This window comes from Macrotis lagotis, chromosome 2 (assembly GCF_037893015.1).
Source record: "Macrotis lagotis isolate mMagLag1 chromosome 2, bilby.v1.9.chrom.fasta, whole genome shotgun sequence".
Lineage (NCBI taxonomy): Eukaryota > Metazoa > Chordata > Mammalia > Peramelemorphia > Peramelidae > Macrotis > Macrotis lagotis.
Window position 1 is genome coordinate 161,861,947 of NC_133659.1, and position 27,782 is coordinate 161,889,728.

General features: G+C 36.6%; 1 protein-coding gene across 1 annotated transcript; it reads right to left on the reverse strand.

The window, feature by feature from the left end:
- Nucleotides 1-1,414: 1,414 nt before the first annotated feature.
- LOC141513400 (uncharacterized) lies at nucleotides 1,415-22,418 on the reverse strand. Its single transcript, XM_074223151.1, has 5 exons — nucleotides 22,131-22,418; nucleotides 6,274-6,603; nucleotides 5,291-5,407; nucleotides 4,971-5,097; nucleotides 1,415-4,333 (listed from the first exon to the last, which is right to left on the reverse strand). The coding sequence occupies exons 1-5, from the start codon at nucleotides 22,225-22,227 to the stop codon at nucleotides 4,324-4,326; spliced, it is 681 nt and encodes a 226-aa protein (XP_074079252.1). The 5' UTR covers nucleotides 22,228-22,418; the 3' UTR covers nucleotides 1,415-4,323.
- Nucleotides 22,419-27,782: the final 5,364 nt, after the last annotated feature.

The window sequence follows — 27,782 nt, forward strand, 5'->3', positions numbered from 1 at the left end:
TCTTCAGGAAAGGAGATGGGTAGTGAATCATGCCAAAACACTGTAAAGTTCTTCAGAGTTTAGAGTAAAATGAGAAAAAGATTGTACCAATGACTATCATAGTTAAGACACAAGCTACTCCCTCCCTATCACAGTAAAAGTGGTTCATATGTTCATGGAAGTTTTGGGAGACTGGAGAGCATTTTATCCCCCTGGCTCAATGTTTGTGGTCCCTATTCCAGCTAATTGAAAACAGTGACAGGTGGGAGTAGGGAAAAGAACAGTAAGATACTGGTACAAGAGAAAACCCTAGGGGTCATATAAAAAGGAACCCCATCAGTCTAGATGATACAGTCACTGTGAAAAGAATGAGTTAGCACCTATGGCAAAACCAGAGGTATGTGGCCCAAGACTTAGAGCCTAAGTTAGATGATTTTTAACATCACCATACTAGCATTAAATTCAATAAAAAGAACACTAGTTCTAAAATCAAAATTTGCTGTTGCTCAGTTCTTTTAATTGTATCAGATTCTTGTGGATTGGGCCTCCAAATATGAGGAGGGGTACTCACTGAGTTTTGGCCTTGAAAAGAGATAATTAAATTAAATACATGTTAACCCCAGAGTTTGTCCTAATAAGATCCAAATGTTAACCTCTAGAATTTGACCTAAAGAAAGAGCAAAATAAAATTAGGTTAATACTTGTATTTTTTTAATATTTCTCTAAATTTTATAATTACACAGTCGTATTTAGGGTGTTTAATGAGTCAAACCCTCCCCAAATGGACTGCTACATTGGAATTTTTATCATTTTGACAAAGTGAAGGTGGAATCTGAAACATTACCCCCCAGCTTGTCCAAACAAAAGAGAAAACTGGGTTCTCTTGGGATGAGGCAGGCAGCAACTGAAGATGGGACCAGAAATCAAGCATTTCAGTAAAGGAGTGCCCCATCTGTTATGCTAAAAACCTTCACAAAGCACCTTCCTAGGTGCTATCTTTATGGGATTTGGAAGACAAGCAGGTAGGCTTTTGTTTCTTTAGCTGACATTTTTACTTTCAAATTTGTATCTCTTCTTAAAGGCAAGGTTCACCTTTTATAATTGCTAATTTGATTTGATTAAAAGGGGGCTTCCATGTAAAAGGTAACATTTCAATCACTTCTGTTCTTAAAGAATCAGAAAAATAAGTCAAATAATATAAACAGTGAATTTAACTTATATACATATATACACATATATAATTGAATTATATTTCTATATCTTTTTTTTTGGTTTTTGCAAGGCAATGGGGGTTAAGTGACTTGCCCAAGGTCACATAGCTAGGCAATTATTAAAGTGTCTGAATCTGGATTTGAACTCAGATCCTCCTGACTCCAGGGTCAGCACTCTATCCACTGCACCACCTAGCCACTCCTATTTCTGTGTCTTTAAAAGCAGTTGTGTCTGACTCTACATGATCCCATTTGGGGTTTTTTGGTTGAGATACTGGAGTGGTTTGTCCTTTCCTTTTCCAGCTCATTTTACAGATTGAAGAAACTGAGGCAAGCAGGGTTAAGATACTTACCCAGGATCACATAGCTAGGAAGAGTCTGAGGTAGAATTTGAACTCAGGAAGAGTTCAGTCAGACAATTTAGGATAAATTTCCTCTGATTAATTCTATGTCTTCAAGTAACTCACTTGATCTTCATGGACTTTAGTTTTCTGGGCCAAGTGAAGGATTTAGTTACTAGGGTCTCTGAGGGAACTATTGAAGATGGAAGAATTGGCTTCAGGGGAGGGGACTTAAGGATCTATGTGGGTTCCTTTTAAATAAACAAATCACTAGACTCTGAGGAGGTGGAAGAAGTACAGACTTTAATTCTCAAGTTGGAACAAAAGATTCACAAGTTATGATAAAAAGTTCATAAATTATTACAAAATGTTCATAAATAATTATAAAATATTCATAAGTTGTTACAAAAGATGTGGGAGGGGGATTCAGTGTTAACTTAAAAGTTTGTAGTCAATAAAGAGAGAACAGATTAATTATAAATCATATTTCTCATACTTCAGTTTCCAGTTCTGATGAGTTCTAAGCCTGTGACCCAAAGAACTCCAAGTGGGGCTGCTGTTGGCTTATAACAGAATTTTGACTTCATGAGGAAAAGATCATAAAGGTATACAGCCAGGTACGGAAAAAGGTAATAGAGGATTAGAAGTTTTTACTACTACTGAAGCACACTATCAATGTTTGTGAAATTCCTGTATAGAAAGGGGGCCCCTGACATCCTTCTGGGCCCAGAGAAATTCCTTAGGAAATATAACTTTGGCTAGGTGCCTTTGGGTCTGAAAATAGTCTGATAGGACCCAAGGAGTCATGGATATACCATAAAAGATTTACAAAGTACCCTTGTTAGCCTAATTATCTTGCTGTATCTGTTAAACTCCAGGACTCTCCCCCTTCCCCAGATGCGGCTGGAACCATAAGATAGTAAATTCCAGACTCCCTCCATCTCAGAAAATATGTTCAAACATTACACAAAGACCCTGACCCCTTCTCACCCCTATCTATATGGAACCCTATGTTTACATATTTATATGTCAAGATAATATATCTAACTGCTGTCTTTGCTTCTCTGTATCTTGCTTGCGCTCAGTAACCCCCCCCCAAAAGAAAACACTATAAAAACCCTATCCCCTGAACACTCAGGTACTCATTCCCCAGACAGTCCCCAGGAATAAAGATCTCCAACCTTATCAAATTCTGGTTTCCATCTCGCTCTTTGAATACAACACTACTACTACTACTACTACTACTACTACTACTACTAATAATAATAATAATAATAATAATAATAATAATGATGATAATGATAATAATAACAATAATAATAATAGCAATAATAGCAATAGTAATAAATTCATCCCTTAGATAAATTTTACTGACCACAGTTCTGGCTGGATCCTGTAATTAGATATACATAGTGATGAGTGATGATTCATGAGTCAGGTCTTGTCCTTTTAATATATAGCACCTGAGAGTAACTGTCACCTCAACCCCATCATTCACAGTGATCCAAAGAAGGGCACCTGAAGTTTAAGGGATGTTATTGATTCACAGTTACTCAAGATCACCAGCCTTCATAGGTGTGTTGACTTTTTCTAGGTATATATAAAAGCACAATTGGTTCAAAGAAAAGGGAATTAATCATAGAGAGAGGTAAATAGTTAACTTCAGTGCTCATTTTGAGCCACTCATTGCAAAGTGCTTGAGATATCAATAACAATACTGATAGTAATGATAGGTAACATCTAGTAGAACTTTAAGGTTTGCAAAGTGCTTTACAAATCTGTACTTCATATTTACAATGACTTTACATAAAGTGCTTTACATCTTCATATTGATCCAAGACTCAGGGATAAAAAAGGACTCTGGAAAAAAAAATGCTATCCACCTCCAGAGAAAGCACTGATGGCATCTGAATATAGAAGGAAGCATACTATTTTTTTCTGCTTTTGTTCCTTCTGCCAATTCTTTTTTTTGTTGTTCATTTTCTTCCACAAAATGACTAATATGGAAATATATTTGCATGATAATAAATATATAACCTATATCAAACTGTGTTTGCTGCATCAGAGAGAGAGAAAATAGAATTTGGAACTGAAAATTTAAAAAACCCAATTAAAAAACTTTTTTGTTATAATTGGGGGGAAAATATTTTAAAATCCTCAAATATTATAACATTTTTTCCAACTCTGGAAGGTAGGCACTATTATTAATCTTATTTTACAGATAAGAAAGTTGAGACAAACTGAGGCTAAGTGACTTGGTCAAGGTCACATAGCTATTGAGTGCTATGGAAGAATTTGAACTGCAGTCTATGGTTTATCTTGCCCTCAGATCAACTCACATGTGAACAGGAGAACACAATATATGAAGGGAAATTGGAATGAGGCTTTGGATTGGTGTGGAGCTGGTCTGAAATGGTCAAGAGTCCTATTTTTGTACAAGAAAAAGGGAAAGTTTATCAAGGATCAGCATTGAAATAATGCTCCCCCACATCAGGTAGGAGACAAGAAAATGAGGATGATGGGCAAAAAGTGATTCCAGAGGTTAGCAGAAGCATATTCATAGGCAAGCAACACACATGAAGAAGTACATACATAAAGATTATCTCTCAGGTCATGGCCTGGGAAAAATCAGCTTAGGCTTCCAAGAATACAGCAGAAAAAAATATCTTTTGTCAATCTTATTGACCTGCTCTTGTCTGTACTTCTCTCTGTTGCTCTCCTGTGATGTGCAGACTGCTTTCCTTCATTATCTTGTGTCACCAGTTGTCTTCACCTGTGTCTGGCTGCTAGACTTACATTACTCTGGAAGAGAGAGTAAAACTGATGACTCATGTAAATCCAGTTCACTTGCAAGTCATGACATAACCCTGTGGATGTCACTGGTCCTCTCTGAGAAGGAAGGACCAACACCATCACAACCACCACCAGCAAAACAACATAGCTGACAAAGTTCTATTGTACAAAATGTTCCATATAAATGACCTTTCTATTCTGTCAAGCCATTAATCAAAAATTGTGTCCATGTCAAAGAATCACATACTTTGCTTTAAAGTCTCGAGGGTACTGCTAAGGTGATCATTTATTTCTGTATTTTTGGAAGGAGGTAAAATCTTTCTCATAGGAGTAGGACTGGATTCTGCCCCATTGCTCTTTGAGCTTAAAACTCAAAAATGTTTTACCACAGCACAGTTACTTTAAAAAAATAAGAGAACCTTCAGTCACCTAATCATGATATAAGAGGGAAAAAACCCTTTCAGGGGCTCTCAGGATTAGGGCACCCTCAGCTTTTTAAGCCCCGAACCTGTGTAGGTTATACACTTGCCAAGAAGCAAGATCATATTCCACTGCCTACTTCTGACAGGCCTCATTCTTGGCTTTGATATTTATCTGTCTATCTATCTGTCTATCTATCTATCTGGCTAACAAAGAACTGTCTTACCCTTCTGTCTTTGATTTGTGTTTCTTGATCTGAACAGAAGTCAACTGGAAAAGTGCACATTCCTCCTGTAGTCTTCTTTCCTCCCTTTGGTTTGGTACTGGTGCTATATTCCATCTTCTGAGAATATCTAGAGATGAGAAGAGCGGTGTCCAAGAGCAGGTTGGTCACACCCCTGCCATAAAGCTAGGCCACTGATGAGAACATGCAAGACTCAGGGTCCAATTCCTTCCTCCCATCTCCCCAAAGAAAACTCAGGACAAATTATCTGCCCAAGCCCCATTGCCCCAGCATAGTCATAATCTCTCCTGTCTTCAGGTTACCTTTAATGAAAAGGCAATTTCTTGTTTGTTTCCAGAAGAATAGAAGGACCAGAATGGCAATGACAATGACAATGATCCAAATCCATGGGTTCTTGTTAGACTCTGTATTCACAGTCTCTAAAATAATAAGTCAGGATCTTTCATTATCATTCTGTCACTGGCCAAAGGGACAGACACTAGAAAGGGGACCATGTGAAGGAAGCAAGTTGGAATGGGGAGAAGAGAATAGGAAAGAACTAGCAGAGATTCTGCTCCTGATTGAATTTTTGGTGATTTAGGTAAACAAGGACCAGGAAGAGGGATGGAGGGATATGGAAAGAAGAGCAATCAAGAGAGAAAAGGGCCTCGATGGTTTAAACAGAGGGTAGAAATACAGAGATAACCAGATAAGTTAGCAATAAATATGACAATAGGAAATACCTGGAGTGTGTCTCTTTCAGAATGTCAGTATTTACAAAGCTGATTCAGTTCCCCTGTAATTTAATTTCTCCCTAAACATCCTTTCTCTCCTACTGTGAGCCAGTCATCTTCCTCTGATATACCTCCTTATTCTTTACATCACACTTTCTCTCTTTCTCTCTCTCTGTCTCTGTCTCTCTCCTAGAAGGAGACATAGGTATTACTTTACTATTTTAGGAGCACATTCAGCCTTCAGGGATTACTCTTCACTTTAGGAAATTCCCTGACTTTCACCTGGTTTTTCAAGGAAGGTAGATGTGTACCTCAGCCAATCCTAGTCATTCATCTAGACTGGCTCATGGTTGTGTGACCTTAGGACAGTCCTTGTAGCCTCACTTTTCTTTTCTCTATTTTCCCCTTATGGAAGGAAAGAACATCTCTCCTCCTTTCCTTTCTAAAGGGCAAAGTTAGAGAGGAAGATGGATTTTGGAAAGATTTAAAGATGGGAGAGTGAAAGGAAGTTTTTAAAATATACAAGTGTGTTAGCAAGGTGGAATTCAAATGGGGGCAAGTGGTTCATTTACCTGAGACTGTTAGGTTGAATCTTTGAATACGAATTTCTCCTGAGCTTGATATCACATGATTTTCATAGCATCCACTGTCCTCAGGGGTCAAATTTATTAACTTCAGAGATGTATCATTGGGGGCAAACAACCTATCCTCATATTCCTTCTGGGGAATGATCCAGCTTGGACTGCTCTTCCCTGGAGACATGGTGAGGAGAAGTAGGCTCCTAGATTCCAAATACCATCTCATTATCTGGGTCTCATTTCCTATTTGGGAATCTAGATGGAATACAACTTCATCTCCTCGGGTCCTGTTCAGAGAAGATACCATTTCTAGGTTGCAGTTGCCTGTAATAGGACAGAAATAAGACTCATAAAGGCACATGAAGGGTAGCCTCTTACTTACCTGAGGGAATTAAAAAAAAAACAGAAAGATCCCTGCCTGTACCAAAGGTATCTCAGATACATTATAAAATAAAAATTATTGTCTTTTTCTTCAAACCTGATCCTTCTCTAATTTTCCTCCTTTTGTTGAGGGCTCCACCCTGAGCCCAGTCGTCCCCCCCCCCCAGATTGGCAGCCTTGGATTCAGCTTCCACATTCCCTCCTGCTGATCTCCATAGCTAAGGTCACTAAGTCTTGTCTCTTCTCTCATATTTAATCTGTTCTTTTGGCTCACATGGCCACCCTTGATCAGACTCTCAATACCTCTCACCTAGACTACTGTTGTAGCCTCAGAATTCATCTCTTTATTTCTATTTTTCTTTCTCCCAACCATTCTCCACAAAGCTGACAAGTAATCTTCCCAATGCACAATACTGACCATTCCCTTCCCTGACTCAAAAACCTCCAGAGAGGAGTTTTGTTGCCTCTAGGATGAAAATACAACCACTGAGTCTCCCCCATCTGTTTCCTTTCTAGTCTTCTTACTCCAGACCAACTTGACAAACAGTTTTTCCTGAAAGCCTACAATCCATTTCCCATTTCCTTGTCCTCTCCTAGGCCAAGCCCCACAGCTGGAAAGACAGCTACCTTGTCTGCATTCATCTGAATATTTACTTTCCTACCTGTCTCAGCTCATGCGGTGGATGTAATGGTGCATTGGAAAACAAAGTGGAATTGGAGTTCAGAGTATTAGTTTGCTACCAGGGATTCAGGACTCCATTCTCAGTGACATGGTGTTCTGGTAAAGTGAGATCTTTGTACTTGGACCAGGGTCTAGTTCCAGTTCTGTGACTGTGAACAAGTCACTTTCTGTTTTAGGACTCCCTTTTCTTATTTCTAAAATGAGGCAAATTAGCTAGATGATTTCTAAGGTCCCTTCCAGTTCCAAGACTGTGATAGCAGGAACCAGTCTAGGACAGGGTAAAGTAATATTTCTTGGGGTAGGATAGGAAGGAGAGAACAGGGAGACTAGTCGACTTGTTCAAAGTCATACAGACAATACAGTCAATAAGTGGATAAGGAGTCAAAAAGCGCTGAGTTCAAATCCAGTTTTAGATACTTTCTAAGAATGTGGCCCTGAGGAAGTCACTTAACCTCTCTTTGCCTGCAAAATGGAGATCATCTATCTCACAGGGTTGCTGGGAGATACTATTTGTAAAGCATTTATCATTGTGCCTGGCATCTAGCAGGTGCTTAATAAATGCTTATTTCAGAGGTAGGGTTAAATTGATATGACATCACAGGTTAAACTGCCATAATATCTTAGTAATGGAAAGATTATTGACTTCAAAGACCAGATCATGAGGTCATTCATTTGCATTGAGGAGAGATAATAAAATGCATCTATTCCAAATCCCTTCATTTCACAGATGAGAAACTGGAGGATCAAAGTCTTTGAGGTGACTGAGAACACCCAACATAACGGAGGAAGAGAGGGCTTGAGGCAGATTCTGTCTCTGATCAATTCTTCAAGGCTTTGTGCAATGGTAAATAATTCTATGACCTCTTATTTTGTTTTCAACTGATCTCACCCAACTGCTTGCCTGCTCATGATCAGTTCAATCATATATAACCTCCTGCACTGGTTCTCCTTGCATTTACATATATAATTACATATAGTATATATGCCTATTCAGTTAGTGATACTCCATACTAAATGGTGAGTACTATCTCACCAAAGCCCAGTCCATGCCTCACATCCTACCCACACTTCCACAAGACATTATACATTGTGCTCTGACTGCTTTCTCTCTTCTTCCTTCCCCCCTGGAACTCTTTCCTCTTCTCCCCAGAGCCCTTGTTCCTAACCTTCATCTTCTCCCACACCCTCACCTCCAAGACCTCCTACTAAATGGTGAGTACTATCTCACCAAAGCCCAATCCATGCCTCACATCCTACCCACACTTCCACAAGACATTATACATTGTGCTCTGACTGCTTTCTCTCTTCTTCCTTCCCCGCTGGAACTCTTTCCTCTTCTCCCCAGAGCCCTTGTTCCTAACCTTCATCTTCTCCCACACCCTCACCTCCAAGACCTCCTCAGTTAATCTGCTTAGTTTTAGAATTCTGTCTTGGGTCTGACCTGATCATGTTTGGTGATCAGGTGAGTTCAAATCTGCCCAATGACCTGGGGAAATCAGGGAGGAAGCCCAGGAGAGGAAAAAAGAAGAGAAGATAAGCTTAGATCAACATAGATCAAGCCACTGTGGAGATGGGGCCATGTTGTTCTAGCCATGTGGCCAGATCATGGGGAATTAGAATGAGTAAGAGTAAGAGAGATAGAGTTCAGGCAGAAGTCCAGTCAAACACCTATCCTGTTGATGGGACAAACCACTTGAGGATGGGTGGCATATTCTGAAAGGCATATCCAAAATAGCTTAGGAAATGAAGAAAATGGAGAATCATTCTCCATAGTACAGAAAAGCCTCCAAAGACTACAGGGTTTTCTGTGCCTTGCTTCACATGTATAATCATGTTAAACTATCTGTAATCTCATCTTGTAATTCTGTAAACCAATCAAAATGATTAAGGAGGATTTAAATGGGACTGATCTAATCTTTTCATAATTACTGCTCTAAATGAATATAAAGAAGTTTGTAGGTTGTAAAAGTGAATTTGAAATTTATAAATGAGTAGACTAACTATCTGGACTTACTTGAGCTCCCCAGTTATCCAAGTAGCCAAGAAGAGTTCTCTGAGGAATAACTAGATAAATTAAGGTATAGGGTGGTGTGACATACCAGTAGTCCTATGCAATAAGAACAAACCCAACTAGATATGCAGGAAAATCAGCAATTCTGAAGCCAATTAAGCTCATACTGAAATAGAGGAAATATTGGATAAAGAAATATGTTTTATCATTATTAATCTGCATCTTCTGTACTGACCATGCATCTCTCCCCTCCCCCATCCCATTGTTCAAGCTATGAGAGAATTCAATGAACTTTTTTTTTAGGTTTTTGCAAGGCAAATGGTGTTAAGTGGCTTGCCCAAGGCCACCGGGCTAGGTAATTATTAAGTGTCTGAGACTGGATTTGAACCCAGGTACTCCTGACTCCAGGGCCAGTGCTTTTTCCACTGTGCCACCTAGCCACCCCTTCAATGAACTTTTAATAAAGTACCTTGCCCCTCCCAGGCAAAAGATGGGCCTCTATCAATTAAACAATGGATCCCTGTCTTAGTCTGAAGAGACTGAGCTACCTCCCCTCATCTGCAGATCCCTCAATACCAATTCAGAAAGTGGAAGCTCATGATTCTAGGAGACATCAAGCATCAGAAAAGAAAAGAAAAAAAATGAAAACATAGAAGAAAATGTAAAATATCTCACTGGAAAAACAACTGATCTGGAAAATAGATCAAGAAAAGATATGGTTAAGAATTAATGAGGGGCAGCTAGGTGGCACAGTGGATAGGGGCAGCTAGGTGGCCTCAAATCCAGCCTCAGACACTTAATAATTACCTAGCCCGGTGATCTTGGGCAAGCCACTTAACCCCATTTGCCTTGCAAAAACCTTAAAAAAAAAAAAAAAGAATTACTGGATTACCTGAACACCTTGATTTGCAAAAAGAGCCTGGATAACAAAGTTAGAATCAGAGGGTAAAATAGTCATTGTAAGAATTCATTGATTACTTCCTGAAAAAGATGCTAAAAAAGAGATACTAAAGTTCACAATGCAAATTCAGAATTATCAGGTCAAGGAGAAAATACTGCAGGCAGTCAGAAAGAAACAATTCAAATACCAAGGATTGATAGTCAAGATTACCCAGGATTTAGCAACTTCTACATTAAAGGATCAGGTTTGCAATAGGATATTCCAGAAACAAAGGAGTTCAGATTACAACCAGAAATCAATTACCTAATAAACCTGAGCATATTTTTTCTAGGGAAAAGGGCATTCAGTGAAATAAGGGACCTTCCAAACTTTTTGGGTGAAAAACAATGCTCAACAGAAAATTTGATCTTAAAATACAAAATTCAAGAAAAGCAGAAAAAGATAAATGGGAAAGAAAAAAATATTATTCAACATGATTAAACTATTTCATTCTTACATAGGAAGATGATACTTGAAATGCTTGAGAACTGTATTTCTATTAGAGTAGGTAGAAGGATTTCAAATATATATGCAGAGGGTGTGGGTGTAGGTTGATTATGATGTGATATAAAAAACTTAAGGGGTGAAAAAAGGATTGTACTGGGAGAAGAGGAAAGGGGGAGGGCAGAATAGATCAAATTACATTACATGAAGAGCCATAAAAGACCTATTACAACAGAGAGAAAGAAGGAAGGACATGTTTGAATATTAATCTCATTGGATTTGGTTCAAAGAGGGAATAACATACACACTCAGTTGGGTTTAGAAATTTATCTTACCCTATAGGGAAATAGGAGAAGAAAGGGGAAAGAAAAAAGTGGGGGAAGGGATGATAGAGGGGAGGTGGGATGGAAGAAGGTGGTGTTCAAGCAAAACACTGGTGAGGAGGGAAAGGATGAAGAGGAAGAGAAAAGTATAAACAGCAGGGGAAAACAGGATGGAGGAAATACCCAGTTTGTGATCATGTAAATGGATGGACTCTCTCCCATAACATGAAAGTAGATAGAAGAGTAGAAATATATTTGAAGCAAAGAGATACACACATAGCAAAGTTAAAAGGTTGAGGCAGAATAGATTATGATTCAGCTAAAGTTTAAATAACTTGGGTAGAAATTCTGATCTCAGACAAAGCAAAAAGCAAAAATCTAATTTTTTTTTTTTTTAGTTTTTGCAAGGTGATGGGGTTAAGTGGCTTGCCCAAGGCCACACAGCTAGATAATTATTAAGTGTCTGAGGCTACTCAGGTACTTCTGACTCCAGGGCTGGTGCTCTATCCACTGCATCACCTAGCGGCCCCCAAAATCTAATTTAAAGAGATAAGGAAGGAAACTATACTTAGCTACCATAGACAGTGAAGTAATATCAATATTAAACATATATGCACTGAGGGACATAGCATCCAAAATCCTCAGAGGAAAAGTTAAATGAGGTAAAGGAGGAAATAGACAGTAAACTATACTAGTAGGCGATCTCAAACTCTCTCTCAGAGCTAGATAAACTAACCACAAACTAAGCAAGAGTAATGGCTTACATGTGTATAAACTTTTAATTTAATTGGTCAGAAATTGTCCCGCCATGACATGCTGTCTCTCTTAAGTCTTTAAATCAGAATTTAATGACCAATATCCTTAGAATCCAAGATTATACACACACACACACACACACACACACACACACACACACACGTAAAACATCACCATAGAGAAAGAAGAAAAGAAAGATAAGAGAGAAAGGACCTAACTGAGGAGACTCCAACAAGCCTAGAAATCTGACTGGAGAAGTCCTGAGATGTCACAACACGGCCTCCAGGGTCTCAATTGGGAAAGTCCCTTAAGTGTACTCTCCAAAAGGATGGACTTTTAAAACCCACTTTCCCAAGTAAGACCTTTATAGTGAGTGCTCACATAAAAGTGGCACAGGTCCAAGGGTTTACAGGACTGAACTCAATGATCTGGGAGTTTCAGTCAAAACACCCTCAGATTCTGAGTACAATCACTTTCTCAAGGTGACTTGTGGTAAACACCCAGAGACAGACCAAGTCCCTAGGTGTGGATCCCAAAAACATTTTTACTAGGAATGGTCCCCAGCACTCCCTGTCCAAGACATGTCTTGATCAGTCATGCTTGGTTCAATGTGCTCAGAAAGTTCCTTCTCCATGGACATGATGGCTGATAGGGAAGATCTCAATTTAACCTTTTACCCTTCAGCAAGAAAGAAGTTAAGAATGTGAATAGAATTTTTAAGAAGTTATTTAAAATAGATCTCTGGAAAAATTGAATGGGGATACAAGGAATGTATCTTTTTCTTAATGGTTCATAGAACCTATGTGAAAATTGACCATGAATAAAAATGTCACAATCAAAAGCAGAAAGCCAGAAATATTAAATGCATCCCTATCAAATTATGATGCAATAAAAATGCTGTGTAATAAAGGAGTATGAAAGGAAACTAAAAATTAATTGGAAACTAAATAATGTGATCCTAAAGAATGAATGGGCAAGCAGTTCTTAGGGGAAATTTTATGTCTCTAACTGGAAAAAGAAATGATCAATGAATTGGACATGCAGCTAAAGAAGCTAGAAAAAGGACAAAGTAAAAATTCCTAATTAAGTACCAAATTATAAATCCTGAAAATCAAAGGAGAAATTAATAAAATTGAAAGTAAAAAATTATTGAGCCAATAAATAAAACCGAGTTATTTTTATAAAAAAATAAAATAGTTAAACATTTAGCTATTCTAATTTTTAAAAAGAAAAAATTACTAATATAAAAAAGAAATAAATTACTAATATAAAAAAATTAAAGGTTCGATTCACTATCAATGAAGAAAAAATTGAAACAATAATTCAGAGCTATTTTGCCCAAATGTATGCCAATAAATTTGACAATCTAAGTGAAACAAATATTAACTATAATATAAATTACCCAGATTAACAGAAGAGGAAATAAAATACTTAAATAATCCCATTTCAGAAAAACCAATTGAAGAAACTATCAATAAACTCCCCATGAAAAAATCTCCAGGGCTAGATGAATTTAGAAGAAACAATTAATTCCAATACTATATTAGCTATTTGGAAAAATAGATGATGATAGAGTCCTACTAAATTTGTTTTATGACACAAGTAAGATGCTGATACCCAAACCAGGAAGTGTTAAAACAAAGGTAGAAAATTATAGACCTATTTCCCTAATAAATATTGATGCAAAATTGTAAATAAAATATTAGCAAAGCAATTATAACAATTTATTATCAGGATAATATTCTAAACCCAGATGTGATTTATACCAGGAATATTCAATATTAGGAAAACTATCAGTAAACCATCAGCAAAACAAAACTAACAGAAAAGATAACATAATTATCTCAAAAGCTGTGCAAAAAGTTTTTGACAAGGGGCGGTTAGATGGTGCAGTGGATACAGCACTGGCCCTGAAATCAGGAGGACCTGAGTTCAAATCCAGCCTCAGACATTTAATAATTACCTAGCTGTGTGACCTCGGGCAAGTCACTTGACCCCATTGTCTTGCAAAACAAAAAAAGTTTTTGACAAAAAATAGTACCTAGTCCTATTAAAAACACTAGAGAGCACAGGAATAAAGGAAGCATTCTTTAAAATGATAAGCCATCAATGAGCATTATATGTAATAGGAATAAGCTAGCAACATTCTCAGTTAGATCAAGGGAAAAACAAGATTTCCTGTTATATCCATATTATTCAATGTCATACTAGAAATATTAGCTTTAGTAATAAGAGAAGAAAAAAATCAAAGGAATTAGAATAGGTAATGAAGAAACAAAACTCTCACTCTTTGCAGCTAATAAGATGGTGTACCTAGAGAACCCTAGAAAATCAACTAAAGAATCTACTGGAAACAATTAGCAACTTGAGTAAAGTTGCAGGATATAAAATAAATCCAAAGAAATCCTTAGTATTTCTATATATTACTAACAAGACACAGCAGCAGGAGATAGAAAGAGCAGAAATCTTATTTAGAACAATTGCAAACAACATAAAATACTTGTGAGTCTATCCGCCAAGCAGACTCAGAAACTTTATGAAAACAACTATAAAACACTTTTCACACACAAATAAAATCAGATCTAAATGACTGAGCAAACATCAGCTGTTCATGGACAGGCTGACCCAATGTAATAAAAATGACAATTTTACCTAAATTAAGTTACTTATTCAGTGCCATATAAATCAAACTTCTAAAAAGTTACTTTATTAAGCTAGGGAAAAAAATAGTAACTAAATTTCTATGAAGGATCAAAAGATCAAGAATATCAAGGGAATTAATGAAAAAAAAAATGCAAAGGAAGGTGGCCTAGACATACTAGATCTAAAATTAAATTATAAAACATCAGTCATAAAAAACTGTTTGGTACTGGCTAAAAAATACACTGGTGGATAAGTGGAATAGTTTAGATACAAAAGAATCAATATTGAATGACTATAGTAATCGGCAATTTGATAAACCCAAAAACTCCAGTTTCTGGGATAAGAATTCATTCTTTGATAAAAACTGCTGAGAAAACTGTTAGATAATATAGCAGAAACTAGGCATAGACTAATATCTCATACCCTATACCAAAAAAAAAATTGAAATGGTTACCTGATTTAGACATAAAGGGTGATATCATAAGGCAATTAGGAAAACAAAGATCAGTTTATCTGTCAGAGCTATGGAAAGGGAAACAGTTTATGACCAAAGAAGAAATAGAGAACATTATAAAAGACAAAATGGATAATTTCAATTACATTAAATTGAAAAGTTTTTCCACAAATAAAACCAAAGCAGCTAAGATTAAAAGGAATGTAGTAAGCTGGGAGACAACTTTTACAACTAGTATTTCTGACAAAGGACTCATTTCTAAAATATATAGAGAACTTAGTCAAATTTATAAGAAATCCAAGTCATTCCCCAATTGCTAAATGATCAAAGGATATGGAAAGGCAATTACCAGATGAAGAAATTAAAATCTGTAGTCATATGAAAAAATTCTCTAAATCATTATTGTTTATGGAAATACAAATTAAAACAATTCTGATGTATCACCTGAAACCTATCTGGGAAACTATTCGGCCATCACACCCAGTGGGAAAACTAGGGAAAATTAGCCTTGTTGATAGAGTTGTGAATCGATCCAACCTTTCTGGAGAGCAATTTGGAATTATGCCCAAAGGGCAAAAAATTATGCTTACCCTTTGATCCCTTTCTAGGTCTGCATCCCAAAGAGATCATGAGAAGGGGGTTTAAAAAAATCCTATATACAAGAACTCTTTTCATAGTGGCAAAAAATTAGAAATTGAAGAAATGCCCAACAATTGGGGAGTGGCTGAACAAACTGTGGTACATAAATGTGACAGAATATCACATTCTATAAGAAGTCATGAGTCATTTCAGAATAGCCTAGAAAGACTTGCACAAATTGATGCTGAGTGAAGTGAACAGAGCCAGAAGAACATTATACACACTAATAGCAACATGGGTGATGATCAGCTATGATAGACTAGATCGTTTCTGCAGTACAATAATAAATGACAATACGAAAGGACTTATGATGGAGAATGCCATCCACATCCAGAGAAGAACTGTGGAGTTTGAATGTAGACCAAAGTTTACTATCTTCAATCTTTAAAAAAAAGTTCTTATGAATTTTTTTCTCTCTAACTTTCTTTTCTGTTTGGATCTGATGCTTCTTTCACCATATGAATAATATGGATCTATGTTTAACATCTTTTAAAGGCAACAATGAAGTAAAAATTATGTTCAGTAAACATATAAACAAATATATATACTATATATATATTTACTTTGCTGTCTGTTAGAGTGGGGAGGGAAGAGAGGGAGAGAGAAAAATATGAAAAAATGATTGTTGAAAACTACATGCAGTTGAAAAAATAAATAAAGGGGGGGGGGTGGAGAGACTGGTTTGCCCAAGAGCAGACAAGTAAAATACATCACAGACAGGATTTTAACTCTGATTTTATTATTCTAAGCAGAGTCCTCTTTCTAGGCTTTCACATCTCAGTTCCTTAGTTTTTGCAACTATATGGGGAAAAGATGGAAATCTTTCACAATCTGCTTCAGATGAGGGGGATCTTGACCTTTTGGGATGTAGTTTCTTATGACAATGGCAGACATGAATGGGGAGGGAAAAGAAACAACACTTGCCTTACTGAGAACAGAATAAGAAATCAAAAAGATAGAAGATCTGCATGACCCCTTTCATCTCAAATTCAATATACCTCAAAGACAGTAATTATAATTCCTTCTAAACTTTGTCCTCTATACTTTGCTATTTCTGTTAAACCATCCTTCCAGTAATACAGGATAGTATCCTCATAGTTTTTCTAAACTGTTCTTTTCATATCCTAATCCTGCCCTCTATCCCCAGTATGTAATTGGTTGCCAAGTGTTACTTACCTTCCAGAAATTAATACAGTTGTCTAGTCAAATAGCACCCATTTTAGAGTCTTATGCATAGTTCCTCATTTTAGTTTCTTTCCCACAATCCATCCCTCAAGGAGCTGACTAAGTAATCTTTCTAAGGCAAAAACCTGATCATGTTATTCCAAACATTCAAAGTTTTCAGAGGACTTCAATGTATACTTCTCAAACTATAAGCAAAAATCTAACAAAAATTAAAGCAAGAAGGAAGTTAAGAGTCTGAATATAACTTGAGAATATTAGAGATAACAGAGCTCTGACAATTAATGAATGTGAAAAGAAATGATTTTATATATTTCTCAGCTATGCATTACTAAAAAAAGATCATATATTGTGGCTTAAAAAGTCACAAATGAATGGAAAAAAGAAATACATCCTTTAATGGCAACAATGAAGTTAAAAATTATGTTTAATAAACATATAAACATATATATATACACACACACACATATATATATATACAAACAAATAAATAAAACTTTATTGGAGACCAAATAACTTAATCCTAAAGAACTGGAGGATTAAAGAACAAATCATAGAATCAATACAAAATCTAAAGAAAAATGACAACAGCTATCCATCATATCCAAACTTATGTGATGCCACTAAAATATTCAGGGAAAACTGAATATCTTTATATACTTTCATCAAATAAAGAGAGATAGAACAAGTTAAATGGTTTGGGTCTGCAATTTAGAAAAGCAACAAAATAAAAATTATGAAAATCAAAGAAAACATTGATTAAGACTAAAAAAAATTCCTTTGAATTGATATGTAAAACAAGGAGTCGGTAACCCCCCCCAAAAAAATAATGCTGCAAAACAAAAACAAAACCCCAACAAACTCTAGCAAGTGAAAGAATTAGAAAAATAACCTGCAGACTCCCCCACTTCTTTCAGGGCTACAAATAAGAATAGTCAAATGCTTCAAGAATCTTGAAATAGGCAAGCCAGAGTAGGTACAAAGCAACCTAGAGCAACTAGACTGGGAGGGGCTGGGAAGAACCCAGTTGAGGGTTGCTCCTCATAGCCCTGTGAGAGTAGACAGACTGTTATGTGGCAGAAGTCCAGAGTGGGGGGGGGGTCACTCCAAAATTCACAGCAAGAGAAATATTACAGAAGAATCCATCTCAGGCGTTGCTCAGATCCCCTGTAGCAAGACTAAAACTCCTAAGAGAAAGGAGGGAGAAGAGCATGTGAAGTCCAGTGAGAGAGTAATATTGAGGCTCACCACAATGAGAAAGGAGCCCTAGGTGATATCTTTTGTAACCCAAGAATCTCCAGAGTAGCAGGAAAAATGTCCTCGGAGGCAGATTATGAGAGAAATAAACATTACAAATCATAAGTATGTGAATGAAATGAACTCATTCATCAAACATAAAAAGATAGTAAATGGATTAGAAAACAGAGTCGGGGGCGGCTAGGTGGCACAATGGATAGAGCAGTGGCCCTGGAATCAGAAGTACTCCGACCTAACTGTGTGGCCTTGGACAAGCCACTCAACCCCATTGCCTTGAAGAAAGAAAGAAAGAAAGAAAGAAAGAAAGAAAGAAAGAAAGAAAGAAAGAAAGAAAGAAAGAAAGGTCCAACATTTGCAGGGAATTATGGACACAGAGAAATACAGTAATTGCAAACAAATTTTGTAATCTTTTTGTTGTACTGTTAAAATGTTTAAATCCTGTATCCTATAATGATATGTGTGTGTGTGTGTGTGTGTGTGTGTGTGTGTGTGTATGGGAACTTCCCATATATACATATATATGTATGTATATATGTTTGTATCTGATTCTTGTACGCTTAAAAGTTTCCTCTTGATCTTTACTTTGCCCTGGCCATGCTTCCACCTATGTCTCAAACTACTTTCTAGATTAAGAAAACAAGATGGGGGCCTCATTTTACAGCCACATCTCCTGATGTAATGGCTCCAATATAAGATCCCAACCACTTTGTACAAAGACCCTGGACCACTCCAGTAGCAATCTCCCCCAACATAGAACTCAAACCACTCCTAAAACATTGCCCCTCCCATGGACCCTGAGGGGGCATTTAAAGAGAATCTGCCTAGTGCCAAGTCTCTCTGACCTCCTAAACTCAAGTTAATCAGAAGTTTCCCTGCCTACTTAAACAATGAGGCCCCAAATCCCCTGATTTTTGAAGAACTTTTAACTATTTCTAGCTCTCCCTTGATAAATCTTTGTTTTCATTTTTACACCTTCATTCCAGAACTGAATTTAATCATAGGAATCAACAACTTCTCCTACAACATAACATAATGCTCACAAAAAAAAAACCACAATTGAAACTTACAAATTCAGATAAATTTAAAATGAGGACCTGGAACAAATCTAATACTTCAGTTGAACTAAAAACAAAAAGGCTAGCAATCATAATTTCTGATAAGGTTATAATAAATATAGACATTATAAAAAGATATAAACAGGAAAGGTATAATAAATAATGAATCAATATCAATACTTCATATTTATTCATTAAATAGCATTCCATCCATGTACTCAAAGGAAAAGTCAGTTGAAATAAAGGAAATCAATTGAAAGAAGTCAATTAAATTAAAATACATAGTAAAAGTAAATTAGTGACAGATCTCAATTTTTTTTAGATAAATATAACCAAAAGATAAACCAAAAGAAGTTAAGAACCTGAATACAACTTAAGAAAATTGGAGATGATTCTCTCTGACAATTTCTAAATGGAAATGGAAGAGAATTTATATACCTCTCAGTTGTGAAAAGGAGATATGTGCCTTTTCAAAAACTGTAATAGAGCATAAAGAGTTCCCATAAAATTTGGAAAAGCAGAAACAATAAATATATAATTTACTGACTACAAAGGAAATAACAAGTGTTCAGTACAGGGCCTTTGAAGACAAAATATGAAAAAGTAATAGAAAGTTCATTAACAATTCTCAAGAATCAGTGAGTTTATTAGATCTAAATCCTAGAGAATAAATAAAGACAGGAAAAGGACTGAGACATACAAAAATGTTTATAGCAACATTTTTAATGATGGCAAGAAATCAGAAACTGAATAGAGATGATCATCAGTTCATGGATGGCTGAACAAATTATGGTTTGTAAATGTGATTCAATATTACTGACCTATAAGAAGTGATCAAGAAAATAGTTTCAGAAAAACATGAGAATAAAGAACAAAAAGGGGAAGAGGTAGGAGAACAATTTATACAGAAACAACAATATCATAAAGACAAAAAACTTTTAAAGACATAAATCTTAAGCAACACAAGGACCAACTACAAATCTAGAGAACTCCTGATGAATTATTCTCAATATTTCCTGATAGAGGTGATAGACTCAGAGTATAAATTGAGACATTTATTTTAGAATTTGTTTGATTACATGTTTGTTATAAAGATTTTATTTTTCTTGCTTTTTCAATGCATTGGGGGAAGGGAAAGTAGGAGGGACAAAAAAAGCAGATATTTGTGAAAATAAAATAAAATTTAATTTAAAAATTAAAAATCTTTTGGGTCAAAGGAAGAAGTATAGCAACAGATTTCATTAAATAAAATGACAATTAAACAGCATACTTAAGCCTATAACATACATATATTAAGATCCAAATGGTAAGAAAAAAGGAAGGAAAAAAGGAGAAATGAAGTTATCAATTACAGATTTCAAATTATAGTACAAAACACTAATTAAAACAACTGGTACTAGTTAAAAATTGAGAGATCAATCGGTAGATCAGATTAGGTACACAATTTGGAGAAACAAATGAATACATTATCATAGACTTTGAGTAAACCAAAGATCCTGGTTACTAGAGAAAAATTTAGCCATTTGATAAAAAAAAAACCCTGGAAAAACTGGAAAACAGTGGGACAGAAAATTAGGTATTTTCCAGCATTTCACCCTATTCACTAAGATCAGGTCAATGGATAGATGACTTAGACAAAAAAGTGAGATCATAAGCAAATTAGAAGAGAAAGGAAGAAATTTCTTTTCAGATCTATGTGGGAGGGAGAAATTCATGATCAAACAAAAGAGATCACAGAAAGTAAAGCAGACAATTTAGTTTAAATAAAAATGAAAAGGCCTTGCAAAGGCAAATCCAAAGCAATTGAAGTTAGATGGGGGAACAGTATCAGGGAAAATAATGTGGGACCTTTGCACTGTTTTTCTCTTATAAAGGTCCCACATCCAAATTATCTAATGAAATGTTTAGCCACACAGATAGAAGACTCAAGAACTTGAGAGAAGCTAGGTTTTTCTTCCATTGAAGAGAAAAACAAAGGGAGGGGGAAGGTTAATCTTGAGGAGAAATGTTAAGATGCTAAAGAGACTTTATTCATTATCTGAAGCGAGTTGATTAGGGATTATCTTTCCAGAGAGAACAAAAGACAATACTGATATTTTGAGCTAACTTTGGCCTTGACCAACATATTGTAACAAATGTATGTATACACACATATATATTTATTATTGTTCATTTGTCAATAGCCTATATAATTAGTGATTTTAATATTTAAACACAAATGAATCTTATTACCAAGAGGCAAAGAAGATTCTCTAGTTCATTGACTAATTAAGATATACTGTAATGAATTAGATAGAGGGCTCATGATAATTTATGAAGTAAGGAATGCATACTTATTCATGAAGAATAAATTGTTACACATATCCCTAGATCTCCATTGGTCTTGTAATTATGAAAGTGAACATATCTCAAGTGGCAGGCTTATGTTGGATAACCTACAAGTGAGTCATAGTCGGACATCATTTACAAGATCTGCAGAGATAAAGTAGGGAGATGACTTACTTAAGTTACTGTCTGAAAGAATTTGTCCCCAAAAATGACTATGGTCGATTGAATCAGCAGGTAGAAAACCTAGGAAATGATAGTAGTTTCTGTGTTTTCCCTAATCATAGATTATAGCTTCCAGATTTTACAGAACATGGTAAAGAATGTAAAAATAATAAATGTGAATGCAACAGGTATTGATGCTGTAAATTCTTCCTTCTCTCATATAGCTACCCCACAACTTCCTTTGACCAAACAATTTTGGAAGCCTGAAGAACCGGGCACCGGGGGCCAAGTCTATTGCAGAACTTCAATCTTGTTTCTAAGGAGCTACACACATAAGGGACTGTAGGACCGGATGCCGGCACACCGAAAGAACATTTCTTGGAATAGAATTGCCAGTTCTACTTTCTTCCCTTCACGAGAAAGCCTTTCAACAAGATTTAGGATTTGTACAGAAACAAAATAGACGCCTTTATGGGAAGCGAGATTGAAGAAGAAAGAGTGAAGCAGGTAATGACAGTATTGCCGACAAACACCCCACCCCCACCCCCGGTGCCTCTCCTTTAGGCCATCCCTAGAGGTCCCGGGATCACTCACTTGGGAAAAGCCAGATAAGGAGCAGTGGGTGGAGCCAGAGGAATCGAGACCAGGTAGGTCGAGGATGGCTGAAAGTGACTGCGGCTGGAATCTCCATCCTCTGACTCCCTGGACCTTTAACAGTTCGCCGTGCGGGGTTCAAGCTGGAGCCGTAAGTGGAGGGGTTCTGCTAACGTGCCCGCTCTGCAACCTGATGCAGATCTCTAAACTTCCTATCTCAGTTCCTTTTTTTCCCCATTGGCTCGGAATACTTTGCAAACCGCCTCTTGGAGATGGCTGACTCATACCTATGCTTGGCTTTTTTTATTCCTGTTGAGTAAGAGAAACCCACTTTATATTGTGTTTAGCTAGGTGACGCAATGGATTGCTCAACGGACCTTGGAGTCAGGAGGACAGGTTATCGGGTCTGTTCCCCTGATACTTGACACTAACTAGCTGTTTGACCCAGGGCAAGTCCCTTAAACCCCGATTGCCCGGCACCCAGGGCCATCCCCAGTCATGGACTCAATCTAGTTAGGAAGCTAGTTAGAGATCTCCCACCCTTGTTTTTCCTTGTCTTAATGACTAAGCCACATGTGGCAGAGGTGACTCAACTACCTGAAAAGTCTGAATTTATTTTTGTACCTCTGTCAATTTTACACACCCCCCATTTTTGGCAACCACAAGGGGATAATAATGCTTGGACCTCAATCTCTTTGGTCAGCCCCTTGCAAGGGACCCAAAAGAAGAAAGGTGAATAGCTGATCAAATTTTTTGCTGATGACTCTCCCTGAACACTGGCCCTTGGAAGTTGAATTCCCCTTCGTGCCTGCACCCAAATTCTCTGAGGCTAAAGTAAATCTGTTCAAAATTGGTTAAATCCGCCTTGATTTACCTTAAATTAATTTTCTTTAAGAAGGGTCCCCGATTAGACTAATGGGATGATTGAATTTGTGACTAATCTGTCTAAATTTCTAAGCTCTGAAGCACTCAAATTCAATTTTTATAATGAAAAATATATAACCATAATTTTAACTTTTTAAACATAGCCCATTTCCCCTTTCTGTTTTTCTTACTTTCATTTTGTAAATATCAGGGAGATTCAGCAATGGAATTGTTAAATTATAAAGTATTTATAAAGTATTTTGATGAATTTATGGGATACTTACAAACTGTAGAATTTAATGAAAACAACAAACAACAAAATTGACAGATCAAAAGGGACCTTTAAAATGTCTAGAGATTGATTTAAAGCTGAAGTTTGTATTTTAAGAACTCTTATATTAATCTCGAGATATGTTCAGGAGAAATTCAGTCAAGTAGAAATTTAGGGAAGTGATTAAAAATCTTAGAAATTCAACCATCCCCCTGGAGTCAGGAGTACCTGGGTTCACATCCGGTCTCAGACATTTAATAATTACCTAGCTGTGTGGTCTGGGGCAAGCCACTTAACCCTATTTGCCTTACCAAAAAAAAAAAAAAGAAATTCAACCATCCCATTAGTCTAATCGGGGACCCTTCTTAAAGAAAATGAATTTAAGGTAAATCAAGGCGGACTTAACCAATTTTGAACAGATTTACTTGAGCCTCAGAGAATTTGGGTGCAGGCACTGAGGGGAGTTCAACTTCCAAGGGCCAGTGTCCATACTGAGAATCAAAGTCTTGAAAGTTTAAATAATTTCATGATTTAGAATTTAAAAAGAAACACAATTGCTAAGCCTAAAGAAGTTTCAGCTAGTCAATCTCTAAGTCTGAAATTTGGGAATATCAATCTGTTTAATTGGTTTTAATTAAATGTAAAATAAAGGTATACTTTAAAAAACTATATTTTAAAGTTGGAATAAGTTTATTGAAGGAAGGAATTTTTACTATTAGAAGTGTGTGGAATATTCCCAGTAAAACCCTCAAAGGTCTAATATTCCTAGTGAACTCCTCTCAGGGTTAAGAAATATTAAGAAATACAAACTATAATTCTTAAATTATTCCTTAGAAGGCTTTCCATTCCAAATGAGACTTGTAATGCCACCTGTTTTCTCACTAAGGATATTTTTACTGTGAGGATAGTAGACTGTTACTAGAAAAACCTTGCATTCCATGACAAGTTCTTAATTTTATGATCAACCTATTTTTACTAGACTTAGACATTGTTTTATTAAAAGTTATAATCCTGAAGCTTATTCTCACCATTTGGGTGGTGAAATAATATTTTATGAAAACCTTTCATTCTTTTCTTTGTTGTTGTTGGGCTAGATTTTTTCCGAGTAGAATGTAACTCTGAAGATTAACCAATGAGATGACAAAGGGAGAGGATAGGGAGAAAGAGAGGATCACACTAAACCATATAATCTTGCTTGACTGTCAATTCAGGGCAACTCCTTGAGCTTCACTATCTTTGTGAGATTTGGAGTGTGCCCTCTGGAAAAAAGTAAATTAAAAAAAATTATTGGAATAACTGAAAGTCATGATCAGGAAAAGAGCCTTGACATCATTTTCAAAGAATTACTACAGGAAAATTGCCCTGATATCCTAGAAGCAGAGGGCAAAATAGAAATTGAGAGAATCCACTGATCTCCCCAAGAAAGAGATCCAAAAAAAAAAAAAAAAACCCAGGAATATTATAACCAAGTTCCAGAACTCACAAGTCAAAGAGAAAATATTACAAGCAGCCAGGATACAATTCAGATATCATGGAACTGCAGTCAGGATCACACAGGAGTTAGCAGCAACTACATTAAAAGCTCATAGGGCTTGGAATATAATATTCTGGAGGGCAAAAGAACTCGGAATGCAACTGAAAATCGATTACCCAGCAAAAGTGAATGTCCTCTTCCAGGAAAAAGATGGACTTCCAATGAATCAGGGGAATTTCAAATGTTCTTGTTGGAATGACCAGAGCTGAACAGAAAGTTTGATCTTCAAATACAGGACTCAGGTGAAGCATATAGAGTGGAGGAGAAAGGTAAAATATAAGGGACCTAATGATGACGAACTACATGTATTCCTGCAGAGAAAAATGATACTGATAATACTCATATGAATCTTCTCATTTAATTGAGCAGGTAGAAGTAGCTTTTATAGATGAAGCACAAGAGAGAACTAAATATGAAGATATAATATAGGGTAAAATAGGAGTCAATGAATAAAAGGGAAATGTAATGGGAGAAAGAAAAAGGAGAGGGAGAATAGGCCAAGATATTTCATATAATAAGATTTTTCTTATTACAATGAGCTATTGCAATGATATGGAAGGGAGGAAGGCAAGGGGAATGAGGGAATCTTCTCTCTCATCAGAGGTGGCTAGGAGAGGAAACAGCATATATACTCAATGGGGTATAGACATCTGTAGTAAGAAGGAGAGAAGGGGGAGGGGGGGGATGTGAGTGATGGAGGAGAGGATGGACCATGGGGGGAGAGTGGTCAGATATAACACATTTTCTTGTTTACTTCTTGCAAGGGGCTTGCAAGGGGCTGGGATTGGATGGCCTATCCAGGACCGTAGGGCCAAGTGGATGCTGGGCCTAAGGGGTGGTGTGTGGGCTTGGGGCCTCTTGGCCCCAGGGCTGGGGATCTGTCTGCTGTGCCACTGAGCTACCCTACAGCACATTTAAGAAGAGGGACAGAATGAAAGGAGAGAGAAACTATAGTGTATGGTAGTGAGTAAGTATGAGTGGAGGGAGTTGCAATCAGCAATGGCAATGGTGGAAAATATGGAAGTAGCTTTTGTGATGGACTTATCATAAAGAATGTGATCCACCCACAATAGAGCTGGAGGTGTTGGAACACAGCCTGAAGTACATTTATTATTATTATTATTATTATTATTATTATTATTATTATTATTATTTGGGGGGGTACAGGGCAAATGGGGCTGGGTGGCTTTCCTGGGGCTGCACAGCTGGGTGATTGTTGGGTGTCTGAGGCTGGATTTGGACCCAGATGCTCCCAGCTCCAGGGTCAGTGCTCTGTCCACTGCACCACCTATTATTGTTATTATTATTATTTTTATTTTATTTTATTTTATTTTGGCCCTTTTTTTATTTTGGTTTTTGCAGGTCAATGGGGTTGGGGTGGCTTGCCCCAGGCCACACAGTTGGGTGATTGTTGGTGTCTGGGGCCAGATTTGGGTTTGGGTGTTCCTGGCTCCAGGGCCAGTGCTCTATCCACTGTGCCACCTAGCTACACCTATTGTTATTATTATTATTATTATTATTCTTTTAATTTTAATTTTTTTCCTTTACTTTATCACTCATGTGAGTCTATATTTTGGGGGGGGAGAGGGTATTATGTTTACTCTTAAACAATATTTTAGTAATGTATAAAAATCATTTGTACAAAAATAAGAATAAATAAATAAATAAACAAACACATAAATGATAAAAAAAAAATAAAGTTACATTCACTGGTGCAAAACTGCTAACTTGCATCCTTCTTTGAGGATTTACAAAAAAAAAAGATTATTATTGTGCACAAGTTAGTCCTTGACTAAAGACCAGTTCTCTTTGAAGTATGGCCCACTTATCTATATGAACTCATTTGAGGGGAATTTCATTTTCATCCCATTGAGGTCTAGAAATAATATGATATTCTTCTTTTGGTTTAATTTGCAGACCAAGGTGTAAATGATAGTTGTGAATAGATGAAATTTATAAATAGTTTAAACAATTCTAGGTGAAATTTTGAGACTAATAAAAAAATTTTTCCTAGCCCTAAGTTAAAATTAGTGAAATTTTGAAGTTTGAGGAAAAGCCTTTGGGGACTTCAATTTGCTGCTATTCTGTCTTGAATCCGAGTATTAAATGTTTCATTTCACATAGGGCTGTTTGTTCATCTTACAAAGGAAATGACATATGCCCTTGCAGCCTGAAAACGGTCACAAGTGGATGTCTATCTCTGGGAAAATCCTTTGGAATTAATCAGAACTGCATCCTATTATTAACTCTGCCCTTGGAATTCTCTTCTATAGAGTGCGTAATCTTACCTCACTTTTCTTTATCAAAGAGAATTCCAATTTGCAGTTCAAGCAACACTCCACAGCTTTCCCTTTTTCCTCAAACAGTTAAGAATCTCCTATTTGCTAGGAACTCCTTTGTCTGAATTTTCCCTGTTGGATGAAATAATTTCTAAATTATTTCAGTTTAGGAGATTTATTTAGTTCTTTGCTAACACAGTACAAAGATGTGGGTGTAGTCCTCTTGGACTTGTCTTCTGTCTCTTTTTGTGTCAAGGACTCCTTGCCCAGTCTGGTGAAGTCTTCAGATCCCTTCTCAGATTGATTTTTTTTTTTAGGGTTTTGCAAGGCGAATGGGGTTAAGTGGCTTGCCCAAGGTCATACAGCTAGTCAATTATTAAGTGTCTGAGGCCAGATTTGAACCCAAATACTCCTGACTCCAGGGCTGGTGCTCTGTGCCACCTAGCCACCCCTCAGAGTGATTTTTTTTTTTAAAAAATCATAGTTGAAGTGCTAATTTTCAGTGAATAGTTACTGAAAATAAAGTTGTAGTCTTTATTCCAAAATCCTGTTTTCTTTAAAAAGAAGTCTTTCCCACCCCTTCTTGTTCCTCTGTGATTATCTTAAATTTTCCCAATTTAAATCTTGTTTACATGTAATTGTTTACATATTATCTCTACTATTTGGGTATGTGCTCTTTGAGTGTTGAAGCCTTGGTTTTGTTT

What these genes read in the sequence shown, in the direction of transcription:
- LOC141513400 (XM_074223151.1), bottom strand. Translation starts at nt 22,227, where the DNA reads ATGGAGATTCCAGCCGCAGTCACTTTCAGCCATCCTCGACCTACCTGG. An exon ending in CCTTATCTGGCTTTTCCCAA is followed by an intron (nt 6,604 to 22,130) that starts GTGAGTGATCCC and finishes GTCCTATTACAG; the next exon opens with GCAACTGCAACCTAGAAATG. An exon ending in AAATTGCCTTTTCATTAAAG is followed by an intron (nt 5,098 to 5,290) that starts GTAACCTGAAGA and finishes TCTCATCTCTAG; the next exon opens with ATATTCTCAGAAGATGGAAT.